At 38.6% G+C, this 20,054-nt stretch overlaps 3 protein-coding genes across 5 annotated transcripts; 1 reads left to right on the top strand and 2 right to left on the bottom strand.

The window, feature by feature from the left end:
* The first annotated feature begins 3,296 nt into the window (after nucleotides 1-3,296).
* On the top strand, nucleotides 3,297-6,295 carry LOC103711365 (uncharacterized). 2 transcript variants are annotated; one of them, XM_039128207.3, is made up of 5 exons: nucleotides 3,297-4,137; nucleotides 4,234-4,339; nucleotides 4,431-4,512; nucleotides 4,632-4,686; nucleotides 4,819-6,295. In XM_039128207.3, the coding sequence occupies exons 1-5, from the start codon at nucleotides 3,799-3,801 to the stop codon at nucleotides 4,966-4,968; spliced, it is 732 nt and encodes a 243-aa protein (XP_038984135.2). In that variant the 5' UTR covers nucleotides 3,297-3,798; the 3' UTR covers nucleotides 4,969-6,295. The 2 variants fall into 2 exon arrangements, with proteins under 2 accessions (XP_038984135.2, XP_088563303.1); XM_088707177.2 differs by having other exon boundaries at nucleotides 4,632-4,729; nucleotides 4,819-4,957.
* A 992-nt stretch (nucleotides 6,296-7,287) lies between these two features.
* Nucleotides 7,288-15,269, bottom strand: LOC103711361 (uncharacterized). 2 transcript variants are annotated; one of them, XM_017843849.5, is made up of 6 exons: nucleotides 14,628-15,265; nucleotides 10,599-10,710; nucleotides 10,301-10,472; nucleotides 10,031-10,227; nucleotides 9,358-9,498; nucleotides 7,288-7,472 (listed from the first exon to the last, which is right to left on the bottom strand). In XM_017843849.5, the coding sequence occupies exons 1-5, from the start codon at nucleotides 15,092-15,094 to the stop codon at nucleotides 9,376-9,378; spliced, it is 1,071 nt and encodes a 356-aa protein (XP_017699338.3). In that variant the 5' UTR covers nucleotides 15,095-15,265; the 3' UTR covers nucleotides 7,288-7,472; nucleotides 9,358-9,375. The 2 variants fall into 2 exon arrangements, with proteins under 2 accessions (XP_017699338.3, XP_026662132.3); XM_026806331.4 differs by lacking the exon at nucleotides 9,358-9,498 and having other exon boundaries at nucleotides 14,628-15,269.
* A 4,124-nt stretch (nucleotides 15,270-19,393) lies between these two features.
* LOC103711362 (uncharacterized) lies at nucleotides 19,394-20,054 on the bottom strand. The gene has a single exon (XM_008797473.4). The coding sequence runs from the start codon at nucleotides 19,998-20,000 to the stop codon at nucleotides 19,581-19,583; it is 420 nt and encodes a 139-aa protein (XP_008795695.2). The 5' UTR covers nucleotides 20,001-20,054; the 3' UTR covers nucleotides 19,394-19,580.

Below are 20,054 nucleotides of genomic sequence, written 5' to 3'. Positions count from 1 at the left end.
AATTAATTACTAATTTTGTAGCAAATCAATTATATAATTAAGATGTCAATTCAATGAATTAAAAGATTTATTTCTTTATTAGAATAATTGATTGAGATCTAATAAGTCAATTCAATGAATTAAAAGATTTATTCCTTTATTAAAATAATTGATTGAGATCTAATAGGTCAATTCAATAGATTAATTATTATGTATCAACCAATTTCCGAATTTCCCGTTTGAATGGGATCTGGAAATTACTCCTTGAGGAGTCCAAATGGAGGTATAATAAACCTCTTGGAGGTTAACCAAATTATTACCTCTTTAGAATAATTTATTATTAATGATGTGCTAGCAAAAACAATTATTGTAATTAAAATCTAATATGCCATAATTGTAATAAAAAAAATTTAATTAATTATATATTACTAACAAAAGCAAATACTTCTTTGGATTGTTAGCAATATATCATATAAATAAACAATAATTCTATTAATTCAATTAATGGAAAATCTTAAAGGGAATAATATACATGCATATCATTCGGCATCCAAATAATTCTATTTTAATGCAAAATAAATCTATTCTAGCACAAAATAAATCTATGCATTTAATAAATTTATATTATAGAATTTCAAATCCTACAAATCTACTAATATTAAATTAAAAATAAAAGTAGAAGAAAGTAGCCTGATTGAAGACAGGTCGAAGCGCGTAGACGCTGTCCCAAAGAAGTATTTGCCCCCACGTACGGGTCACCCGGCAATCCTTCTCGGAGATACGACGACCCTACAACTTCTTCTTCGGCACGTCTCGGAAGAAGTCAAAGCGAACCCGATCGAACTTGCAGATCCAGCAAAGAACGGAATGAAAAGAACTAAATAAACTGAATAAAAATATAAAAATAAAATTTGGAAGTGGCTAAGAGGGAGAAGAATTTTTTCAGAATTTTTTCACTATTTTTCTGAAATTTTTCGTGCTTCCAAAGAGATGAAATCAAGGGGTTTAAATAGGGTTTTTACAGGAGCCGTTTGGTCATTTGCGGACGCGTTTTCAAACGCGTCCGTTTTCAAATGCGTAACGCCCGCTGGGCGTTACCTTTTCTCAAACGCGCACGCGGCCCGAGATTTTGGCCGCGTGCGCATTTAAGTTTTTTTTTTTTTTCAACACTTGGGTCGTCAACTTTTTCTTCAGCTAAGCCATGATTCTTATTTGTACCCATGTTTTTGGTCGAAATATCCGAAATTAAATTCGTAGGAAAGTGTATGTTGTTGGTGCTAAGAGTGTTGAATTCCGTTTCAGCATCATGTGGAAGAGTCCATAAATTATGTAGAAGTGAATTGCTGTTTGGTTTCAGATCTTTTTGTTTGATCAAAGATCATATATATGCTTGCATGTGAGGATATGACACCAAACTTGCACCAAAAGAATGATGAGTGTTCTGCAAGAAGATACCTGGGTATCCAACTTGCGAACTCCAAAAAAAATGTTCAACCGACTGTTAAACAAGGGTTATTATAGCACAAATTAACAGGTTAAGGTTAATTTTGAGCCTATCCATATGGTGCAATGATGATGCACACTTTCTGTTCACTTAGAATAAGTTAACTTTAAAATATGTATTTGCATGGTGCTATAGTAAAAGGCCTCTCATTCATAGATGTAACAACATAGGTTGCTTGTGGATCTGATGAAGTGCGATATCATCATTGTCACCAAGGATGACTTAATTTAATCAAATGATGATTGAAGCAAGGAGATGGACGGACTCAACATAGGCTTTCACTAATTCCTCCCACATTTGTTGGTCTTCTGACTTACAAATGAGATTGCTGAACTTAAGTTGCTGGCAAAAACTCCAATTGTGTAGCATTAGGATTAAATTTAAGTTTATATTTCTCTAAAGCTTAAGAGCCTATTTAGATATTTTCATAGAATTAGACCGAAAGCCTGAGAATTTGCAAATTAGGCCATCTACTTGAGCACGCTCTATATCAACTAAACACCATCCAATCTAAATCTTATGGAAAGAAAACAAGTGTTTCATGAATCTTTTTTTTTTCTTTCTGCAGTTTAAAGATTATAATTTGGACTGGTTTGAACAGGTTTTTAGCAAATATAAGCTAGATGAATCAGGTTCAATTTCTACAGAATTTTTAGTTTAGTCATACGGAAAAGACCAAACATATCCTTAAATGTTAGATCTGATTATCACACTAATGACAATTAAAATGTTCCCGCTAGCAATGGACACATTAGGTGGCTGAACTGCATGTCACGATGGCAGGATGTACTTTGCCAAGTATGCACATAATATATTGTTTTCAGAAAGTTTTATATTTTAGCTGCTTTGTTCTCTCCTCTGTTTGGTAGTCGTCACAACATGTGTCCTTGTCACCCTTTCTGAACCCACCCAAGGATGGACTCGCACCAAACGACAGGGAAGTCTGATCGGATTCGACTTTGAGGAGGGCGGTGGACGTTGTGGGCCCCAACACCATTAGCGTCCAAATTTCCGGGGTCGATGCTCACCTGGCCACGGGCCTTCCGTCAAGCCCGACTAACAAATAGATCTAATTTAGACGTGAGGCCCAGCCCATCATCTGATCAGCTGTCACGTTTCATGGCATGATCTGAATGATGACATGTCTGCATGTGGTCGACGACCCATGTCATGTCAGGCGGACTCCATGCTATTTTCTCACAAAGAACATGATTTACTTCGCAGAGTTTACAGGTACATGAGCTTAAATCCTATGATCTCTATGAATTCTGTTCTCTAAATGAATTGGATGCCTGGGCAAGAGCATCGATCCCATTCCTACTTCTCTAAGTCCCTCCATCCCAGAGATACTTTTTGACCTTCCTATATGCACAAATGAGGTGAACGCGGATCTGAAGAACTACTGGACGCTCATTGGAAGGCACCGCAAGTTCTTGCACTTCTTAGAAACCTGTGATACAAACTGTGTCCAAGATATAGCATCAATTGGTTTGTCATGCATTTATATTAGCCAAATAGTGCGAGCTATTAGTCATATCAGTCCAGTAGATTGGGTCAGGTTAAATGTTAAGTTCATTTTGGCCGACAAAGTCACAAGACGAATCCTATCCAGTGCAACAATGAGTCCAGCCAATTAAACCCTAATCGAACCTGCATTCAAGCATGCTTCAAGTGAAACAGGATTGGATTGGATTTTCCATTTTATGGACATGGATTACAATCAGGTCAGGTCAGGTTGGAATCTCTGTACCAAAACTCTATTCGACTTTGAATTGGGTCACTTTAGGCTATGAACATAAATCCAGTACTAGTAGAAACGGGTTGACATTTTGCATTCTAAGCCCAGCCCAACTTAAGAACATGTGGTGCCAGACATAGCAAGCCAGCTTAGGAATTTCCCAACTCAGTGCGTCCATTAACAAAAATACCCCCAAGCCATGCGCCAAATCAGAAATACACAGGGAACCAAATGTAAGCGGACAAAAAAGCATTGACCATGGGTCTAAGTTTAGGCCCGAGAACACTGACCCAGCCTGTTTGAAATGATAAACGAGGCCTAATTCTTACACGCATGGGCCTACCAGAACCCCAAGTGGGCCTGACACACAAATTTTAGCCCACTTAGTGGGTGCAGGACGACCATCAGGATGGGGAAGGAACATGCTTGCCTTGCCCATGCATGCATGAGAAGCATTGCTTCCATTTCATCCTATCCTTTCCTTTTCTTCAAAATCTAACAACATTAACCCTACTCTCATAAACACCTATTCCCTCCCCTCCAATCCACCCAAATCATACCCAAACGCTTCCAAACCATGCCGACCCTCCCCACAACTGCGCACCTCCAATTCCAAACGAGCAAAATCCTAGTTACCACCCACATATATCATCATCTTGCACATCCTAAATCCTTCATTTCTAATCCACTGAAGAAGAGCATCTCCATAAAGAAGCCAAGTACTTGCTTGGTGCCACATGGAGCCAAGTCCTCATCAGGCCCCGGAGGAATAGATTTCCGCAAGATAGAGAGGGTCATAAGATTGCACTCTGCTATTAAGAATCGCAGCATCAAAGAATTATTAGACTTGGCTGCTGATGAATGTCGAGACTACTTGGATATTCTTTTAACCATTGATCCTGTCGAGCTGAGTCAGGTAAAGAGTAAATCTCTTACTCAAACTGACTGCCAATATAACTTTGCACTAGATTTGTATTGGAACTCTCAATAACGGATGCGTTGTTTGTTGCAGAAAGTGCTCGACGTCTTCTATGCTTTCTTACTGGCAAACCGGATACAGTTGGTGATCAAGCCGGCAAAGGATGTGGGAGTGGATATTGGAATAAAATGTTGTTTAGGTTTGGTTTTAGCTTAAATTTTTTGCACGCTATACTTGGTAGCTTTGCATTATGTTATGATTTTTAATGGAGGAGAATTTTTGTCTTCCAGAATGGCCAGAGAGTCGCTTGCCATTATTACCTGGTTGCAGCCTTTACTCATCTCATATCTACCATGGAATGGTGTTCGTAAGGTGAGGAAAAGTTGATGGTCGATGAACTAAAAACCTTTTGTTTTTTATGACAAAAAACGACCAAGATCATATAGAGCTATATTTCTCGTACTAACCCTGTTGCATGAAAGAAATAACAGGAAAGAGACGAATATTTTAGGGTCACTGCATCATCGCATGGAACTCCTTGGACCGGTAAACATCGAGATACCTCGTTAAATAATTTCTGCTATGACTGGTAAAGATTAGGAAATAAGATAAAGCTAAAAATATTTTGAGGGAAACCCCTTCACTAATGGCAACTGATGAGTGTTATTTTTTTTGCAGAAGCTGGAAAAAATCTTTTTGCCCATGATTGATAAGATTGTACCATCAGGTGTTCTCGAAGGGAAGAGCAGGGTTGCTTTCCTGTACTGCTTGCTTAGTCTTGTATTCATGGTTGTATTTCTTGTCTTCTTTAAGAACACGTTTGTCTAATGTGACACTGACGACTCCTTTTGGATGCACTTTAAGACAGCTTAAAGGTCTCTGACTCCACACACACACACACACACACACACACACACACATATATATAGCTGTAAAAATAGTGATAAGAGTTTATGAAAATCAAATCATCTTCTTTTAGAGTAAATTAAACCTGCTTTATAATACAGTCTCAAACCTCATACAAAAATCAAACTAAAAAAGAAAAAAGAAGTACTGCAACTGCAAAAACCAGCAGGGTTGGTAGTTCAAACTACTTTTACCTCAATGAAAACTGGAGCCCCTTCAAATCATAAATTTAATTCACACTGTTGGTGATTCAGGTAAAGCAACAGGATCACTTAAAATGCTTATTATGCCAACAGAAGAGGTTTTAGTCAACATATTCTATCACCACACGCTGGTATATGGAATTCAGCACTAATATGCCAGCAGCTTGCAGATGCATGGAGTACTGTTAGTATCTAACAGCTGACTCACATGTCAGTTGTCTTGGAGAAGAAAATATTTTTTTATGAAAAATAATAGAAGAATGATTTGACAAAAAAAATCCAAGATCCCAATTTTATGAAGACTTGAAAAAAAATACTTCCTTGATAAAAACACAGCATTTAAATGATTTGAGGAAAAAAAAAATTCAGAGAACCCAATTTTACATAACTAGAAAATATCATTTGGAGATAAGACATTTTGGAATAAAAGAAATTAAAGAGTCTTTGCAAAGGCATTAGTAGAAAGTAATTGTTGGAATTTAAAGAGAACTAAAAAGGTTATGGTAATGATGAAAAGAACTAGAATTTACCCCCCTAAACAACAAAAGTAATTTTTCACCTAGCGCATTTTTTTATGAAAATCACAACAATTTTAAATGATCTGAAACCAAGAACCAAAATTTAGGAAAACACAGCATATACGTAATTCGAAAAAAATCCAAGAATCCAATTTTATAAAAAATTAGAATAATAATTTAGATGAAAAGAGAGTGTTCAAACGATTTGCGAAAAAGAATTGAGAAGAAGTACTTTCTTTTGAAATATACATTTCTAAAATGTTTTGAAAAGAAAATCCAAGAACCCAACTATATACATTAGAAGAGCATAGAAGCTCAATACGTTGGAAAATAAATGCAATAATAGAACTTTCGTGAGTATTAGTAGAAAGGATTGTTTACTGAAATTTTTGTCAGCATATAAAACTGAAGAGTATAATCACACAAAAATAGAACCCTAGGTTTATGGGAAGGAAAAAAAAAAAAGGAAAAAAAGAGGTAGTAAAGAAGGATGAGGGAAGAAAGATGAAAGGCTCACCTCGCTGCTCTTTTTTGCTTTCTTGGACGCTAATCTTCTTGGAGCCGCTCCTCCTCCTTGTTCACTTCTCTCTTTCGATTCTTCTCGTCTAATCGAGCGTCCTCTTCGTTCGATTCTTTGCGTGCCCTTTCCAGCCACCTCTTGAACTTTGGGAGCGGATAAGCCAACTTTTAACGGATAACTACTGGAATCCCAAGTCCAAATCCAGTTAGGACTCGGCATCGGGCTGACCATTCGGTAAATAGAGACGGCACGAGCGGCGATGGCTGTCCTCTCTCAACCTATCTTCGCCCAGCCGCTGGTTCTTTTCTTTTCGTTATATACTGCTTACAATTTGACTTTATACGAATTAACGGTAAGCTTGCTTGGCCATAGCTGCTGCTATCTCCACTCAAATAATTTGGTGTTGCATCATCTTAATAGCAGAGAAGACTACTATGATCATGATGAACATGCTACTGGTTGCCAAGATCTAATTTCCGCAACAACCATGATCCTCATATTTCTAGTGGCCGAAAATTTCTCGAGTCCATAAGACTCTTTTCTATCCCATTTTCCTCAATAAATAAATATATATATATAGTTAAGCCTTGATGGCTGTTTCATTGTGATCTAGATATTTCAAATTTAAAACACGAAAATAACCAATGGTAAGATTGCAAAGCCTCGCATGGAGCATGCGAGGTCCTCATAAATTTCCCTTGCTCTCTGCCCTGTTTTCTCCAACTCCTGGAGGACCCCTACCTTCTCCCTCCAACTCCTAGACGATTTTTCTTGTTTTTTGTTCCAACGAGGGTCGGGTAGGGATTTGAGATGTAATTACTTTTTCTTAAAACATAGTTTTGATTCATTTCAATTGTTTAACAAACTGGATACAGAAATCACTGCTAGCATCTGTAGTGTATGTATTGTCGCAAGGCCAGAAGATGCTATGGACCTTTTCTTTTGCATTGTCAACAACAGAAGCTAGAGGCTGACATTCTTCAAGAAGACTCAAATTGGATACTGTGACAACTATCAACATTTTCTTTACCACTACAAAAGAGTAAACTACATCTTGCCCATAAAATAAAAGGTTTGTTAAACATAATAAAATACAACCAATCAAAACACATTCAGCAAAATGATCTTTTTTTCATCAGTATCTGTTATATTGTTAGATCACTCAGATGTCACTGTAATTTCCATCTGCATAGAAAAATTGAAGAAAGCCGGTTATTTCTTTTATCTTCAGATATGCCAATCATACCAATTGAAACTATCTAAGAACAATGTAACAAATGCATCATATCAATTAGGTGAAACTCAACTATACAATATAAACAAAAGAAGAGCTAGTCAGCCATGAAAATTTAAAAAAGTTTAAAGCATTAATTTTAGTAAGAATAGACATGTGCAATTGCACTTTTCATCATTAGCATATAAATGATGAAAAACCTGAGAATTAATCATTTCAATGAAGGTAACATATGTGAAATAGAGCTCCAAGGAGAACACAATTGCATTACAGAGTTGGTTTTAGAAATTAACCTAGTTGAGTAATTGTCTGTAAAAGATTGATTCCGACAAATTTGAAAGCCAAAACTTGCTGATCTTTCATGACCCAAAAAGGTGTTAAAAAGAGAAGGAAAATGAAGAAGAAACAAGGAATGAAGTACAGAGATAAACGTGCAGAACATTATCACTTATTCTCGGTGGCTGAGATGATGGTTCTTGGGTCTAACTTTAAAACTAAGCTCCAGATTAATGAATTAGAAGCAAATTTGGTACAATATAAAAGAATAGTGAACGAATTGGCAACTCTAACCCTCCAATACATCAAGAAATGTAAGCAAACCGGTACTTCATAATACAATTAATAAATCAAATTCTCCATAGGAAGTTCAAGAAACCATATCATGAACATTATAACCTGTCATTCACAAAACTATGGTAGGAAATAATTAGAAACATTACCTTAATTGGAGATCGCAATGTATTTGTTGTTTGAACCAACATGATATTTCTATAATTTCTATGCATTTACATGATGCAAACTAGCATCTAGATGATGAAAATTTCTTTAGTTAATGTGTTGTTTTCTCTCTTGATATCGGACGGTGCAAAGAAAACTTCTCCCAGTTGCTTTTTTAAGAACAAGTTTAACGAAAGCAGAGTAGAGCAGGAGATAATCTAGACTTTGTGAAAAATCTATCAAATCCAACTCGGCTTCATAGCATACCTACGTTTTTAAACATCACCTGATGTAGTCTGAAGGTTTAGATGATAGTTTCAACTAAACATTTGTTTGGAGGTTTACTTTCGGTTTATTTCTCTTTTTTACTTATTGTATGCAATGTACTCATACCTTAAGCTGCTACTCTTCCGGAAACATAACTGAGTGGATGCATATCATTGAAGTGAAAATTGTGCTCAGAACTCTATAGATCTAGTTGTAAATTGCTTTGTGAATTCAGAAAGAAAAAGAAATCAGTTTGATTAAATTAAGGGTCTAAACTTGATTCTTGTTTCTTGAGGTTCAAGCAACTTAGGCAATATAAGGAAATAAGTGATCCAATGATTTAGAGATTATGGTGAAACTTTATGGAAAAAACAACGTGCAATCCCTCCTTTTACCTCTCATCTTCTTTGTTCCTCATTACTTTCCCTCTAGCCTCTAGTTCCATTTTTAATTCTCACTTTAGAATATGATCCAAAATCATTACTAAACCATCAGAAGTCATGATTTCATGATAGTTTCTCAAAATTCAAGAATTCTAAACATGATAAACTAATCCTGTTCGCATTCTTTAGACTTTGCTGAATTATATTTTCATCAACAGAAAGCTCCTAGTTGCAATAGCTTTTAACCTATTTGAACCAAGTAAAGTTGCTCCTTTTGATGTTCTGAAAGCATTTTAAGTCCCCAGAAATCAACCATCAAACAGAACTAGATTAAAGTTGCTTACATAGAAAAGCTCATTGTCATTTTCTAAACATAAACAAGCACATGGTGCCAAGATAGAAAGCATTTAGCAAATCTAAGTTTGCAGAAAACATGTGCATATCAGGCATAGAGTAAGGACCATCTAACCAGTTAATGCCATCTGTGTTACGATTGCTTGAACAAATGGCATGACAACATATCTGATATCCCCAGTGCAGAAAGGCTTTCACATCCAAAAAGTTGTTGAAGTTTAGTGTCACACAAAATCACCATTGTGTTCATGGGGTCCTAATACAAATTACATTAAACAAACAAATTGTTAAAATGAAAACTATGAGATGTTGAGTCTGGCTCGAGATCAAAGAAAAGGCAAAGAAAAAGTACACAAAAGAAAAGAAGTAGAAGGAAAACAAGTTACATGAAAGAAAAAGACAGAAAATAAGTAAAAGAATAGGTATACAACTAAAAAGCTAAGCAGAGAAAATTTATTCAAAGAGATTAATATGAACCAAAAAGAACAACTAGCACTATTGCCATTACATGATATCTCGTAAGTAATGAAATAATGAATCATTTTTGTTTGGCACAGTTGCATGCATGCATGGCAGAAGCTCTTCATGTTTACAAGCTAAAAAAGTAAAATGTGGAAGCATCAATTCATAATGAAACCTGATAAGGAAATAATGTAATTTTGAGTATTAAAATACCAAGTCAAAAGGCAAATCTGAAGTCAAAGGGACAGGCTCAAAAGCTATAAAGAATGACTAATGACAACTCAACCTCACTAAAATGGTCTCACATATAGATAAGTGGCACTAACCTCCAACCGGTTATTTTTTATGTAATCCCAAATACGCCTCAAAGCCTCCGATTGAAGCATCTCCCTTTCTCCAGTTCCAAAAAAATTGGCCAGTGCATCAGATATAACAACAGGATATTGATCAACATCAGGTTCTGTTGCAGAAACCACTTCTGTAGCTGTAGCCTTTAACTTCTTTGATTCTGGACCTGGATCTCCTGCAAAAATTGAAACAGATTTTAGTATTACTAACTTGCAGCCTATTTCTAAGACACCAAAAAAAGCACTAACTTGTAGATTCAAGTGGTATTATATGCTTAGCTAACAGCTTATTCATCTTGAACATGTCGGTACAATCGGTCTCAAAAACCAAACGCAGTTCATCATTGCATATGATCTTCCTCTTGTTATTAGGATCTTGGAGATTATTCTTACGAATGTATGCCCACAGCTGCTTCACAATCTGAAAGAAGATACAGGTGCATATTTGATATTCTTAAACAAGTCCAAAAGTATTGACTATTGCTTTTTACAAAACTTACAAAAGGATAAACATTTCAAAAGTAAAAGTTGAGTCAGCAGAAAGAACCTGAGTCCTTGCCATGGTTGGCTCACCAACAATGGCCTGCAATTGAGGTGAAACGCCGCAAACTTTACTCAAACCCCCTGGTCCACCTCTCCGCTTAACTCCAGCAGGAGCACTGAAACATAAATCACAAGTGTGAGTAAGCACAACAAATATCAGACAAGCAAGCAATGCTATTGATGTCTTCATGAAAGCCCAGTATTTTAAATGTGTGATGGATAAAAGGTACGCCTTTTTGTTGTTAGGAAACGAATGGCCCTTCGCCCATCTAACATCTTTTCCCGTTTTGGGTATGAACAAGAGAGTGAGATAGGGATAAAAGATAAGCCAAGATCATACTAATAAGAGTTTTCTTTAGATTGGCATGCTTAGATATCTGCACGCACATATCTTCATTTTTCACAATTTTGACTTTGGGGTTTACAACTAGGGCGCCAGGGACTTGCATAGATGAATCAGCAAACTGCATCTGGATTTTTTTCATACACCATCTTTATTTGCCTTATCAATTCTTGTTCCTTCACCCTCCTTTTTAGAAGCAAGGAGACCATGTAGTTGAATAGCATTATAAACAATAAATATGTTAAAAGGTTGCAATATAAATAAATCAAGAGGAACAAGGAAAAAAACATAAATAACAAATAAAATATGTCTACCTAGGAAGGAGGGAGAGGTAAATGCAAGATGAAAACAAGCTCTTCATTCGCAGTTCCTAAAACCAACATTTCCCTTCCAAATAAGGGAATGCTTCAACAAAAACCAAGTATTTTCACCAAAATCCACAATACCGAAGCTAGCACCCCTGCAGGTAGGCTAGCGATACAATACAGTACGCCCCGTGTCGTGCCATTCCAGCATGAACTGATGAGGAAACCGGCAAGCGAGGGGAAGAGGGAGAAGGAGAAAGGAATAAAGAGAGAGAGAGAAAGGGAGGGAGAGCGGGAGAACGCGGTTTAGAGAGAGGTGGAGGGAGGGGAGCTGGAGAGCGAAAGAGAGGGAGAGACAGAGGGAGGAAGGGAGAGAGACAGAGGCAGAGGGTGCCACTCACCAAAACAGTGTCGAGGGATGGGGGAGAGAGGGCTTTCGAAGCCCCCTCTCCTCCATGCATCGGAACAAGGTCGGAGTCCCTAGTTCAAAAGAAAACAAGGGCTTCAGCCCTTTTTTATATGTTTTTAATTTTTTTTGGTACAAATATGTTTTAATTTTTTTTAAAATGAAGTTGGCAACCACTGTCAATTTCACTTATTATTTTCTTTTTTTTGAAATTTTTTAAGTAAAGTCAATAGTGGTTGTCGGCTTCACTTTAAAAAATCAAAAAAAAAGGGGTCGAAGCCCCTGTTTCCTTTCGAAACACGAGCTTCGCCCTGTTCTGATGCACGGAAGAGAGAGAGCTTCGAAAGCCCTCTCTACCCCCTCCCTCAACCCTGTTCCGGTAAGTGATGCCCTCTCCCTTCCTCTCTTTTTTCTTCTCCTTTCTTCTCCCTCTCCTCCTCTCTCGCCGATTTCTCGATTTCATTGCTGAAACCGTCATGGTCTGCCACCCATATGGCTCAGTACACCTTGAGTTGGGTAGTTCAAAATTGTTCCGCCTTTCTTGATTTTCTATGTTGAGCATGAAATTGTGAAACTTATAACTCCTCTTTCTTTAAATCTCCACTGAATATGATAGATAATGAACTTCCAAACTTTCTATCCATTAATGGTGCAACCTATAATCGATTACTAGAGGTGTAGATTGATTTCATAATAATCAATTATGGTGCGATTGATTAGACACTTCAGCAAAAACTTATCATCCCAAAAGATCATCATAGAGGTATGTGAACGTGAAACAGAACATAATAGATATCTTATTAATGAAGCCTAAGCAATAAAATATAACTAGTGTAACAAACTGAAAATAACCACAACAGAACAATAAAATAAATACTGCAAATACTCTCGGGTTCTAAGGATGTGATAGATGGCAACGATGGTAATGATGGTGGGTGGAGATAATGATTGATGGACGAAAAAATGAGGGATTGGCAAAAAATGGTGATAGAACTAGTTGGATAATTATCTCTGCAAGTTTGGTCCCTCCAATCCAATGAGAATCTTCAGGACGCGCTCCACCAAAGTATCGAGATGAAAGATGACCGGGTCAAGAAGATGGCTCCAAGAAGAAATAGGTCAAGAAGCAGAATGAAAGTAGAAGAAAAAGAATCTCTCAGGGCTTCGCCCACGATGGCACTCACATTTCTAAGGTTTTTTTTCTTCTTCTTCTTCTTTTTGGCTATTGTCCTCTTTTTATAGGTCGAGTTACTGTTCTGTGAGGAGTAACCGGGTCGGGTTACTGTTCCGTGAACACTAACGGGTCGGGTTACTATTCCATGAACAGTAACGGGTTGGGTTACTGTTCATGTGAACAATATTTTTTTCTCTTTTTTTTTTTCTTTTCTAACTTCCTTTCTCCCTTCTTCCATACTTTCAACATGTACAATTCTATTTCCAAGATTATCATCCATCCTCCTCCGTTCCTAGAGATGAGTGATGATCGTGGGTATTGAAAAAAGGCTAAGGCTCAAGCAATTAAGTGTAGTAGTTTGGAGTTAGGTTAGGCTTCCTATCACACCTAGTTAGACTTTTTTTGCTTGGCAGTACTAGTACATAACTCGATTGAAAATCCAAGCCTAACATGGCTTTGGATGGAAAACACAGAAACAACAAAAAACATAAACTATATATAAGATGGAGTAAGATGGAGTCCTGAGACTACATCAATTAATGTCAAGTTCAAGATATGAAATCTCGCTCCTATCAACCAGTACATACAATACAGAATAAGGATCAACAACAACCATAGAATCTGTTCCATAGACAAAACTGGCCTAAACCTTCCCATACAGTCCAAAAGAACCGGACCACACCACCTTGTATCACTCAATACCAAGATTAAATATGTTTCAGCACCCTTTCTTTGTGTGTGTGTGTGTGTGTTTTGGTACCAGTAAATACCTTGTGTTAGTGCAAAATGTACCATGGTACGTACTATAGCAGCCCGCGAGTGGTATAATGCCATAGAACAATTCTTCAAAACATTGTTGAACTCATGGATGATACCAGACAACTGCAAGCAACCTTTCCTTCCAACACACAAAGCACCATTTATCATAGACATATATAACTTGCCACTCTCCCAACAAGGCAATAACCTGTAAAAATCTACCAAGGGTAATCATATAGAGAAAAGCTAACCACATAATAACAAAGGATCCCATAACCTATTGCTCCAAATGAAGTGTGCCCTATCATCAACAATTAGGCCGATATAATAACCTATAAAGGACACAACACTGCACTACCATTGATCAACTCTTTCTACTTTTATCCCTTCAGCTGCTAAGAGAAGTTGTTTCACCATGATCCCCTTACTTGTCCACTTTGACTTGACAATAGCACAGGCTTCCATGTGACTATATTGAAAATTACAAGCATCTTCAACAAAAACTATAGAAAAAGGTTTAGACAATACTATGAGCTGTTTAGGTTCAAGTCAACCAAGTTCAGTGATGGGGACATCAGAGCCCTTCATTCTGATGATCGCGCCTTCAGAGCCACTCGCTCGCGTTCGCACCAGTCCATAAATAATGAAGAAGTTGATTTTATTATTCACTCCAAATCCATAGATTAGAGCAAATATTATTTTTAAATACAGAAATCCACAATTTTACAACAGCCAAAACTCTACTCTTTCACCACCTCCAGGTTCAGCAATTTCCCAATGGAAAAAATCTCTCTTTTTCGAAACACAAAGTATTAAATCTTCCAAATTCCAACTTTGCCGCCCAAACCTCACATACCCATAACTCTACCCTAAAAATCTATTTCCCGCCCATCATACGCAAATAACATACTTTTTTTTTTTGGGGGGGGGGGGGGGGGGGGGGGGGTGGCAAGCAACTTTACTTTAATCAGTAAAAAGCACGCAACTTTCACAACAACCAAAACCCTAATTTGAAAATTGGCAAGAAAGAAGCAAAAAGGAGTCACCTTTCTTTCTGGGCAGGCGCGGCTGGCTGAGGGACGGCCGGCGTCGGCAGCGGCGGTGGCTGGTGCTGCTGCTGCTGCCGGAGCTGCTGCTGGGCCGCCGCCGCCGCGGCGGGGGCGGAGGCTGGGAGGCGAGGCGGGGGGTAGCGGAAGGAGAGCTCGTGGTTGTGGGGGAGGTGGGTGAAGGGGGAGGAGGAGGCCGGGGGAGGGGGCTGGAATTGGGGGTGGAGGTGGTGGAGGGCTTGGGGTTGGGGGTGGAATTGGGGGTGCGGTGGGAGGGCAAAATGGCCCTTTGATTGGCCGAGGAGGAGGTCGATCTGGTCGCGGATGAAGCCGGCCTTGTGGGAGAGGTCGAGGCCGAGTTTGGCCTCCAGCTCCCGGACGACGCCGTTAACGGAGGCAACGGCGTTGGGGCCGGCCTGCCGGAGAAGAGACTGCACGCAGCTCGCTATGTCTTGGTCCGACACCATCGCCACCAACTACCATCTAATGGCGATTTAACGACAAACAAAATTAGGAGAGAAAAAAAAAATCAAATCCTTTGCCCTTCCCCGCCTTCGTCCCTGCTCTCTCTCTCTCTCTCTCTTCCTCTTTCTCTCTCTCTCTTCCTTGTCTGTCTCTCTCCTCTCTCTCTCTCTCTCTCTCTTAAATAAAATAGATTGACGGGAATGCCCTCATTTTGTGTCACGAATTACGAGGAGACAAAACTGACGCCATCGCCCTTGCGGGTTGGGCCACCAGGATCTAGTTACGACTGGTGAGATTACCTCTGTGCATTTAAATTGAAAAGCTTGCGGATTGTTATGTTTTGCTGGTGAATAAAAATTAGTCTTAATTCGGCACACTCTCCCATGCTACAATTATATGCAATGACTTTTTGATACAGTTATTTGAGACACTTGCTGACTTCAAAAAGTTAAATGCGCATTTTGATTGATCATATCAGGGGTTGAATCATAACAAGGATTGAATTTAAATGTAATATCGATTTTTATTATGTTAAATGATAAATCTAACTCGACCTTTTTGATAATTGATTTTTTTTAATTTATTTACGAAATTTATATCTTCCCTCCAAAATGGCTCTTTTACTTCTTCGTTTTTCTCTTGTTTATATACTTTTTATCTCAAATTTTAATTTTATTATTTTCTATTTTTATTTGCAATCTTTATTGTTATGACTTAGATTATAATGTCCTCAATCAAATGCTTTCATTGTGATAATGCAATTAATTTTATATCTGTAGTGCAAGACAATAGAACTTGAATAGCATGAATTTCAAAGTAAAACCCCAATTCAAAAAAATTAATCTTAGTAACATTTTTGCCAAATTTTTTCTTTAGGTTATCTTTAAGTTATGCTTTCACTAAAAAAAATCATGTAATGTAAGGCTTGGCTTGCAAGTATAGAAATGGTATATAATAAGATAATGAATTAAAATTTATCTTGTAAAATCAAATTTTGAAGCAAAAATAGAAAAAAGATAAATTATGTGCCACATGGAAAATGCACGATTGCTTGTTATTTCACGTGACTGAATATGGTTGAAAGTTATGGAAGCAATTTAACAAGATCGAAGTTTTCATTAAATTTAATTTTTTTTCTATTCTTCAAAAGTAGTTGTTATCTTTCACAATCTATATAGGTTTATTTGAATTATATTAGAAAATGGTGACCAAACAAGCATGTCCTACAATTGAATCTTATTATCTATTGCAATAATTAGAATGAGTTTCTGTAAAGGTTATAGTGACTAACTAAATTATCTAGTTGCTTTAAGAATTGGAGAGGGTTTAAACTTCTTCAATAAATCATGAGTAAATATGCATATAGAAACTAAAGAAGCATTTTTTATTACAACAAAAAATGATCATAATTTATTCAACAATACAAAAACTGGTTGTTTATGCTTCATTCATGTAATCTTATAATAATTACAACTTATATAGGAGATATGCAGATAGATTTGAAAAATATTCAAAGTCTATACACAATTGTTCATGAAATCATATAAATTTTCTCCATCTTTTACTTTTCTTTTTCAATATTTTACTTATTTTTACCAAATAAATTTTATATTTAATAAGCTATGCTTCAAAAACCTAATCCAAGTCATAAAAAATAATCAAACAAATCTAGCTTTAGAGCGATGTATTTCGAATTTCTAAACTAGCTAATTATCTCCTAACTTACTAGGTTACTTCCTTTTCCTATATCTTTTTTCTTTTGGACAATGGGGGCTCATAGCAAATTATTTTCCTCATTTAAAACCAGGTTTAGAAACCGGACCAAAGTGAAATCTATCTAAAGCCCAAATGGTAGTTATTCACCGGGTGGTGAGCAGACTCAACCGGTGGACGGGAGGTTGGGGGCCCGGTAGGGTCGACGTTAATGATATCCCTCTCTGAGTCTTCGTACGACTTGTCGTTTCCGTTCTTGCCTTGCCTTGCTTAGCAAGGAGGTCCCGTGCTCCGCCTCCTATCCGCTGACGTGTAAGCCTCACGAGGTCCCAAGCCTTCTCAAAACTAGACGTTTTGACCGTTTTGACGGCGTTCGGATTCACTGTTACTTACCATCATCTTGTTATCATCGCTTTCCCGTTACTCTCCGGGGACCCTGCGGCCATCCGTTGCTGGAAGCCTGGAACCCGGCGGCTTCTCGCATGGATGCCCGAACCACCATCCATGGTGGCTGCGACGAGAGATCCGAGGAGATCTCCAAGGTCTGCAGAGTGAGCGAAGGCTTCTCCGTCTGTACTCAACGGTGACGGAGGAGAGTAAACGAGAATAATGCCGCTTACGTGACTCCAGTAGTTAAAGCATCCACGTCATTCAGTCTATGGCAATATCCTCGATCTGCGATTTGTGGTATATTCCCGTGCAACTCGAGCTCTAATGGTGATGATGATAACGATGAGGATGGATATGATCATGATGAGTGCGAAACTAGAAAGTTTTGGGCGGTGAGGGCGTTGTCTGTGCGATTGCAAGTCCTCCACGCAAACAGGAAGTAGTTGGAAGACAGACTCCTCCACTGCAGTCTCTTGGAGACTTGGAACAACTGTTGTCAATCCATGCACCAGCTGCAATTTTCTCGTTATTAGAGTCTCCTTTAAACTTACCAACGATCACCTGGTTGACAGAATTATCCTCCAACTGCTCGGTCTGGCTTATACAAATGGATGAAGCGGAAGCCCGTGTTCTCGTGACAAAGCATGAGTGGTATGCAATCCAGTTTATCAACAAAAGAATGTAATAAAAGTGAAATGGAGTGAAGTCTTTGTAATTAATTCCCCACCCTCCAAAAGACCCCGCTATAACAAAAAGTCCCGGTTGACCAGTCTTAAAATCTTTCATCTAATATCTTTACCAAGTTTAATTTTCGATCCTTAAGCCCCTTTTATTTTTTTTGAAAAGGCCCAAAATGCCCCTGCCCTCCTCATCTGTCAGTTTTGAACTAGTGCTGCACGCCGGCCGCCGAGTCTAATTCCAGAGTTGACATGAGAAGTTTTGCATAAAACTCCCTATAAAGCTCACGTTGCAGCATCTAGTCTCTCAGCCTCAGTTCCACCTTGGAAGAGCTCGATTAAAGAAAGTAACACCCTCCGTCGGTCCTCACTTAAGACAGCAACGAAATCCAGTCCCCGGCGAGGCCCCTCAGTGGACAACTCGACGAAGTAGTTGACAGTCCCATTCCGGCTCCACTCCATGGCAAAAAGCTGGGAAAAAGACACAGCCAGCGTCTCGGCCCGCAGTCATGGCTTGGTCCGCATATCTTCCCTCTCATGAGACCACTTCTGAAAGCAGCCCCTTTTTGCAGCACCTCAAGAACCAATACAGTAGTGCTTTGGCAGGACTCCTACTTTGGCAGGTTTCCCAAGTCCTTTGACTGTCTCAAATAGGTGGAGAGTTTGAACCCTCGACCCCTAATTGGTAGAACTGTCACAGAAGCAGGGAATAGGGATGCTAGAACTCTTCAATCCTTACCCTGTGGATCACAAACAAATTCTATCTTGCGCTACTTCCAATAAATTCGGATCTTGGAATGTCGGATAAACATATTGCTGTCTTTAAGATCAAGCTTTGATGCCATGGAGCAATTAATGACTTTGCTGCACCTTCTGCATCTCAGGATTACTTGAGCTAGTTTATTTATCAAAACTTGAACTAGTTGAATGGGATCAATAGTCAATTACTTCAAGGTCTACTAGCCTGATCAGTGAATTGAACGCAGAGGTCAATAGTGGAAAGGGATTGTTTCAGACTCCCGCGTGCCATTGTTTCAGACTCCCGCGTGCCACCGTTTCAGGATTGTGTGCTGCCAGAAGCTATGATTGATTTTGTGAGGTTCTCTACTCCTATTGTTGCAAAGGATTGGATGAAGAAATTTTTTGTCCGGGTGCCAGAGCTCCACTGCTTTTTTTCAGATTCTTTTTTCTCTGTTCCTTTCCATTTGTAACAGAGATTACTCTCGGCAGCTTCTGAATTTTTTTTATTCTTTTGATCAGATCAATTAAAGCCGGGTGCTTATCTATCTCCCTTTCAACCAAAAATAAAGAAAACATCAAAACAAAACTTCAACTATACTTCTGTAAATTGTAGAGTCTACTTCCTTCTCTCTTTTATTTTCTGCTTTACACAAACATGACCTACTTTCACACTTTTCAATCATTTAGCTTTACCTGTGCCTGCACTTTTTCACTAGAAATCATAGAACTTCACCAAGCACTCGAGCATCTTAAATTTGAAACCTTTGATGAAACCAAGCATTTGATGTCCTCTATAACATCTAAAACTGCCACCTTTTATTTCTTCATAAGCTTGTACAGTTTAAACACTCAATATTCTTGATATCTAGGTAGGAGGTTTAGTTGAAGAAGAAGAGAGAATAAGAGCTAAACAAAAAGCATGATCATCAGAATGGCAGCGGCCGGACGTTCTCCCGGAGCGATAAGTTCAAACGGTGAGCTTCTGAGCCTGCTCCCTCTCTACAGCCCTCTTGAGGAAGCTGTCCTCCTCCACCACCATCTGAACTGGCAAAAATCCGAGCCCATTCGCCACAGCGAGCAAAATCTCCCTCATCTCGGCCCGAAACTCCTCCAAGTCTACTGTTCCATTGCCATCATGATCGAACCGAGCAAACAACCCACGATAGACTTGAAGCAGCTCGTCAGAGCTCAATCCCACTTCATCCACCCCGAAGTGGGTCTCAAGCACCCTGAGGCTCATCAGCTCCCTCACCATCTCCGCATACGAGAGTAGGCCATCATGGTTGGTGTCGAGGCCGGCGAACCGGTCCTCGACTGACGAATTGAAGGCCACTTCATCCTCGACAAAGTTGCGGATTGTCGCTCCGTCTAGCACTTCCACACTCATCTTTGGATCAAGGCAAAGAAAAGAGAACTCTGTTTTGAGGAAAGGAAGGTCGTT

Source organism: Phoenix dactylifera, chromosome 11, assembly GCF_051530095.1.
Source record: "Phoenix dactylifera cultivar Ajwa chromosome 11, Ajwa_hap1_PhDact_Kaust_v1.1, whole genome shotgun sequence".
Classification (NCBI taxonomy): Eukaryota; Viridiplantae; Streptophyta; class Magnoliopsida; order Arecales; family Arecaceae; genus Phoenix; species Phoenix dactylifera.
The sequence above is the reverse complement of the archived record's forward strand: the minus strand, read 5'-3'. Positions and strand labels throughout refer to the sequence as shown.

What these genes read in the sequence shown, in the direction of transcription:
- LOC103711365 (XM_039128207.3), top strand. Translation starts at nt 3,799, where the DNA reads ATGCCGACCCTCCCCACAACTGCGCACCTCCAATTCCAAACGAGCAAA. An exon ending in CATGGAATGGTGTTCGTAAG is followed by an intron (nt 4,513 to 4,631) that starts GTGAGGAAAAGT and finishes AAGAAATAACAG; the next exon opens with GAAAGAGACGAATATTTTAG. An exon ending in GCATGGAACTCCTTGGACCG is followed by an intron (nt 4,687 to 4,818) that starts GTAAACATCGAG and finishes TTTTTTTTGCAG; the next exon opens with AAGCTGGAAAAAATCTTTTT.
- LOC103711362 (XM_008797473.4), bottom strand. Translation starts at nt 20,000, where the DNA reads ATGAGTGTGGAAGTGCTAGACGGAGCGACAATCCGCAACTTTGTCGAG.
- LOC103711361 (XM_017843849.5), bottom strand. Translation starts at nt 15,094, where the DNA reads ATGGTGTCGGACCAAGACATAGCGAGCTGCGTGCAGTCTCTTCTCCGG. An exon ending in AATACCACTTGAATCTACAA is followed by an intron (nt 10,228 to 10,300) that starts GTTAGTGCTTTT and finishes CAATTTTTGCAG; the next exon opens with GAGATCCAGGTCCAGAATCA. An exon ending in TAAAAAATAACCGGTTGGAG is followed by an intron (nt 9,499 to 10,030) that starts GTTAGTGCCACT and finishes AATTTGTATTAG; the next exon opens with GACCCCATGAACACAATGGT.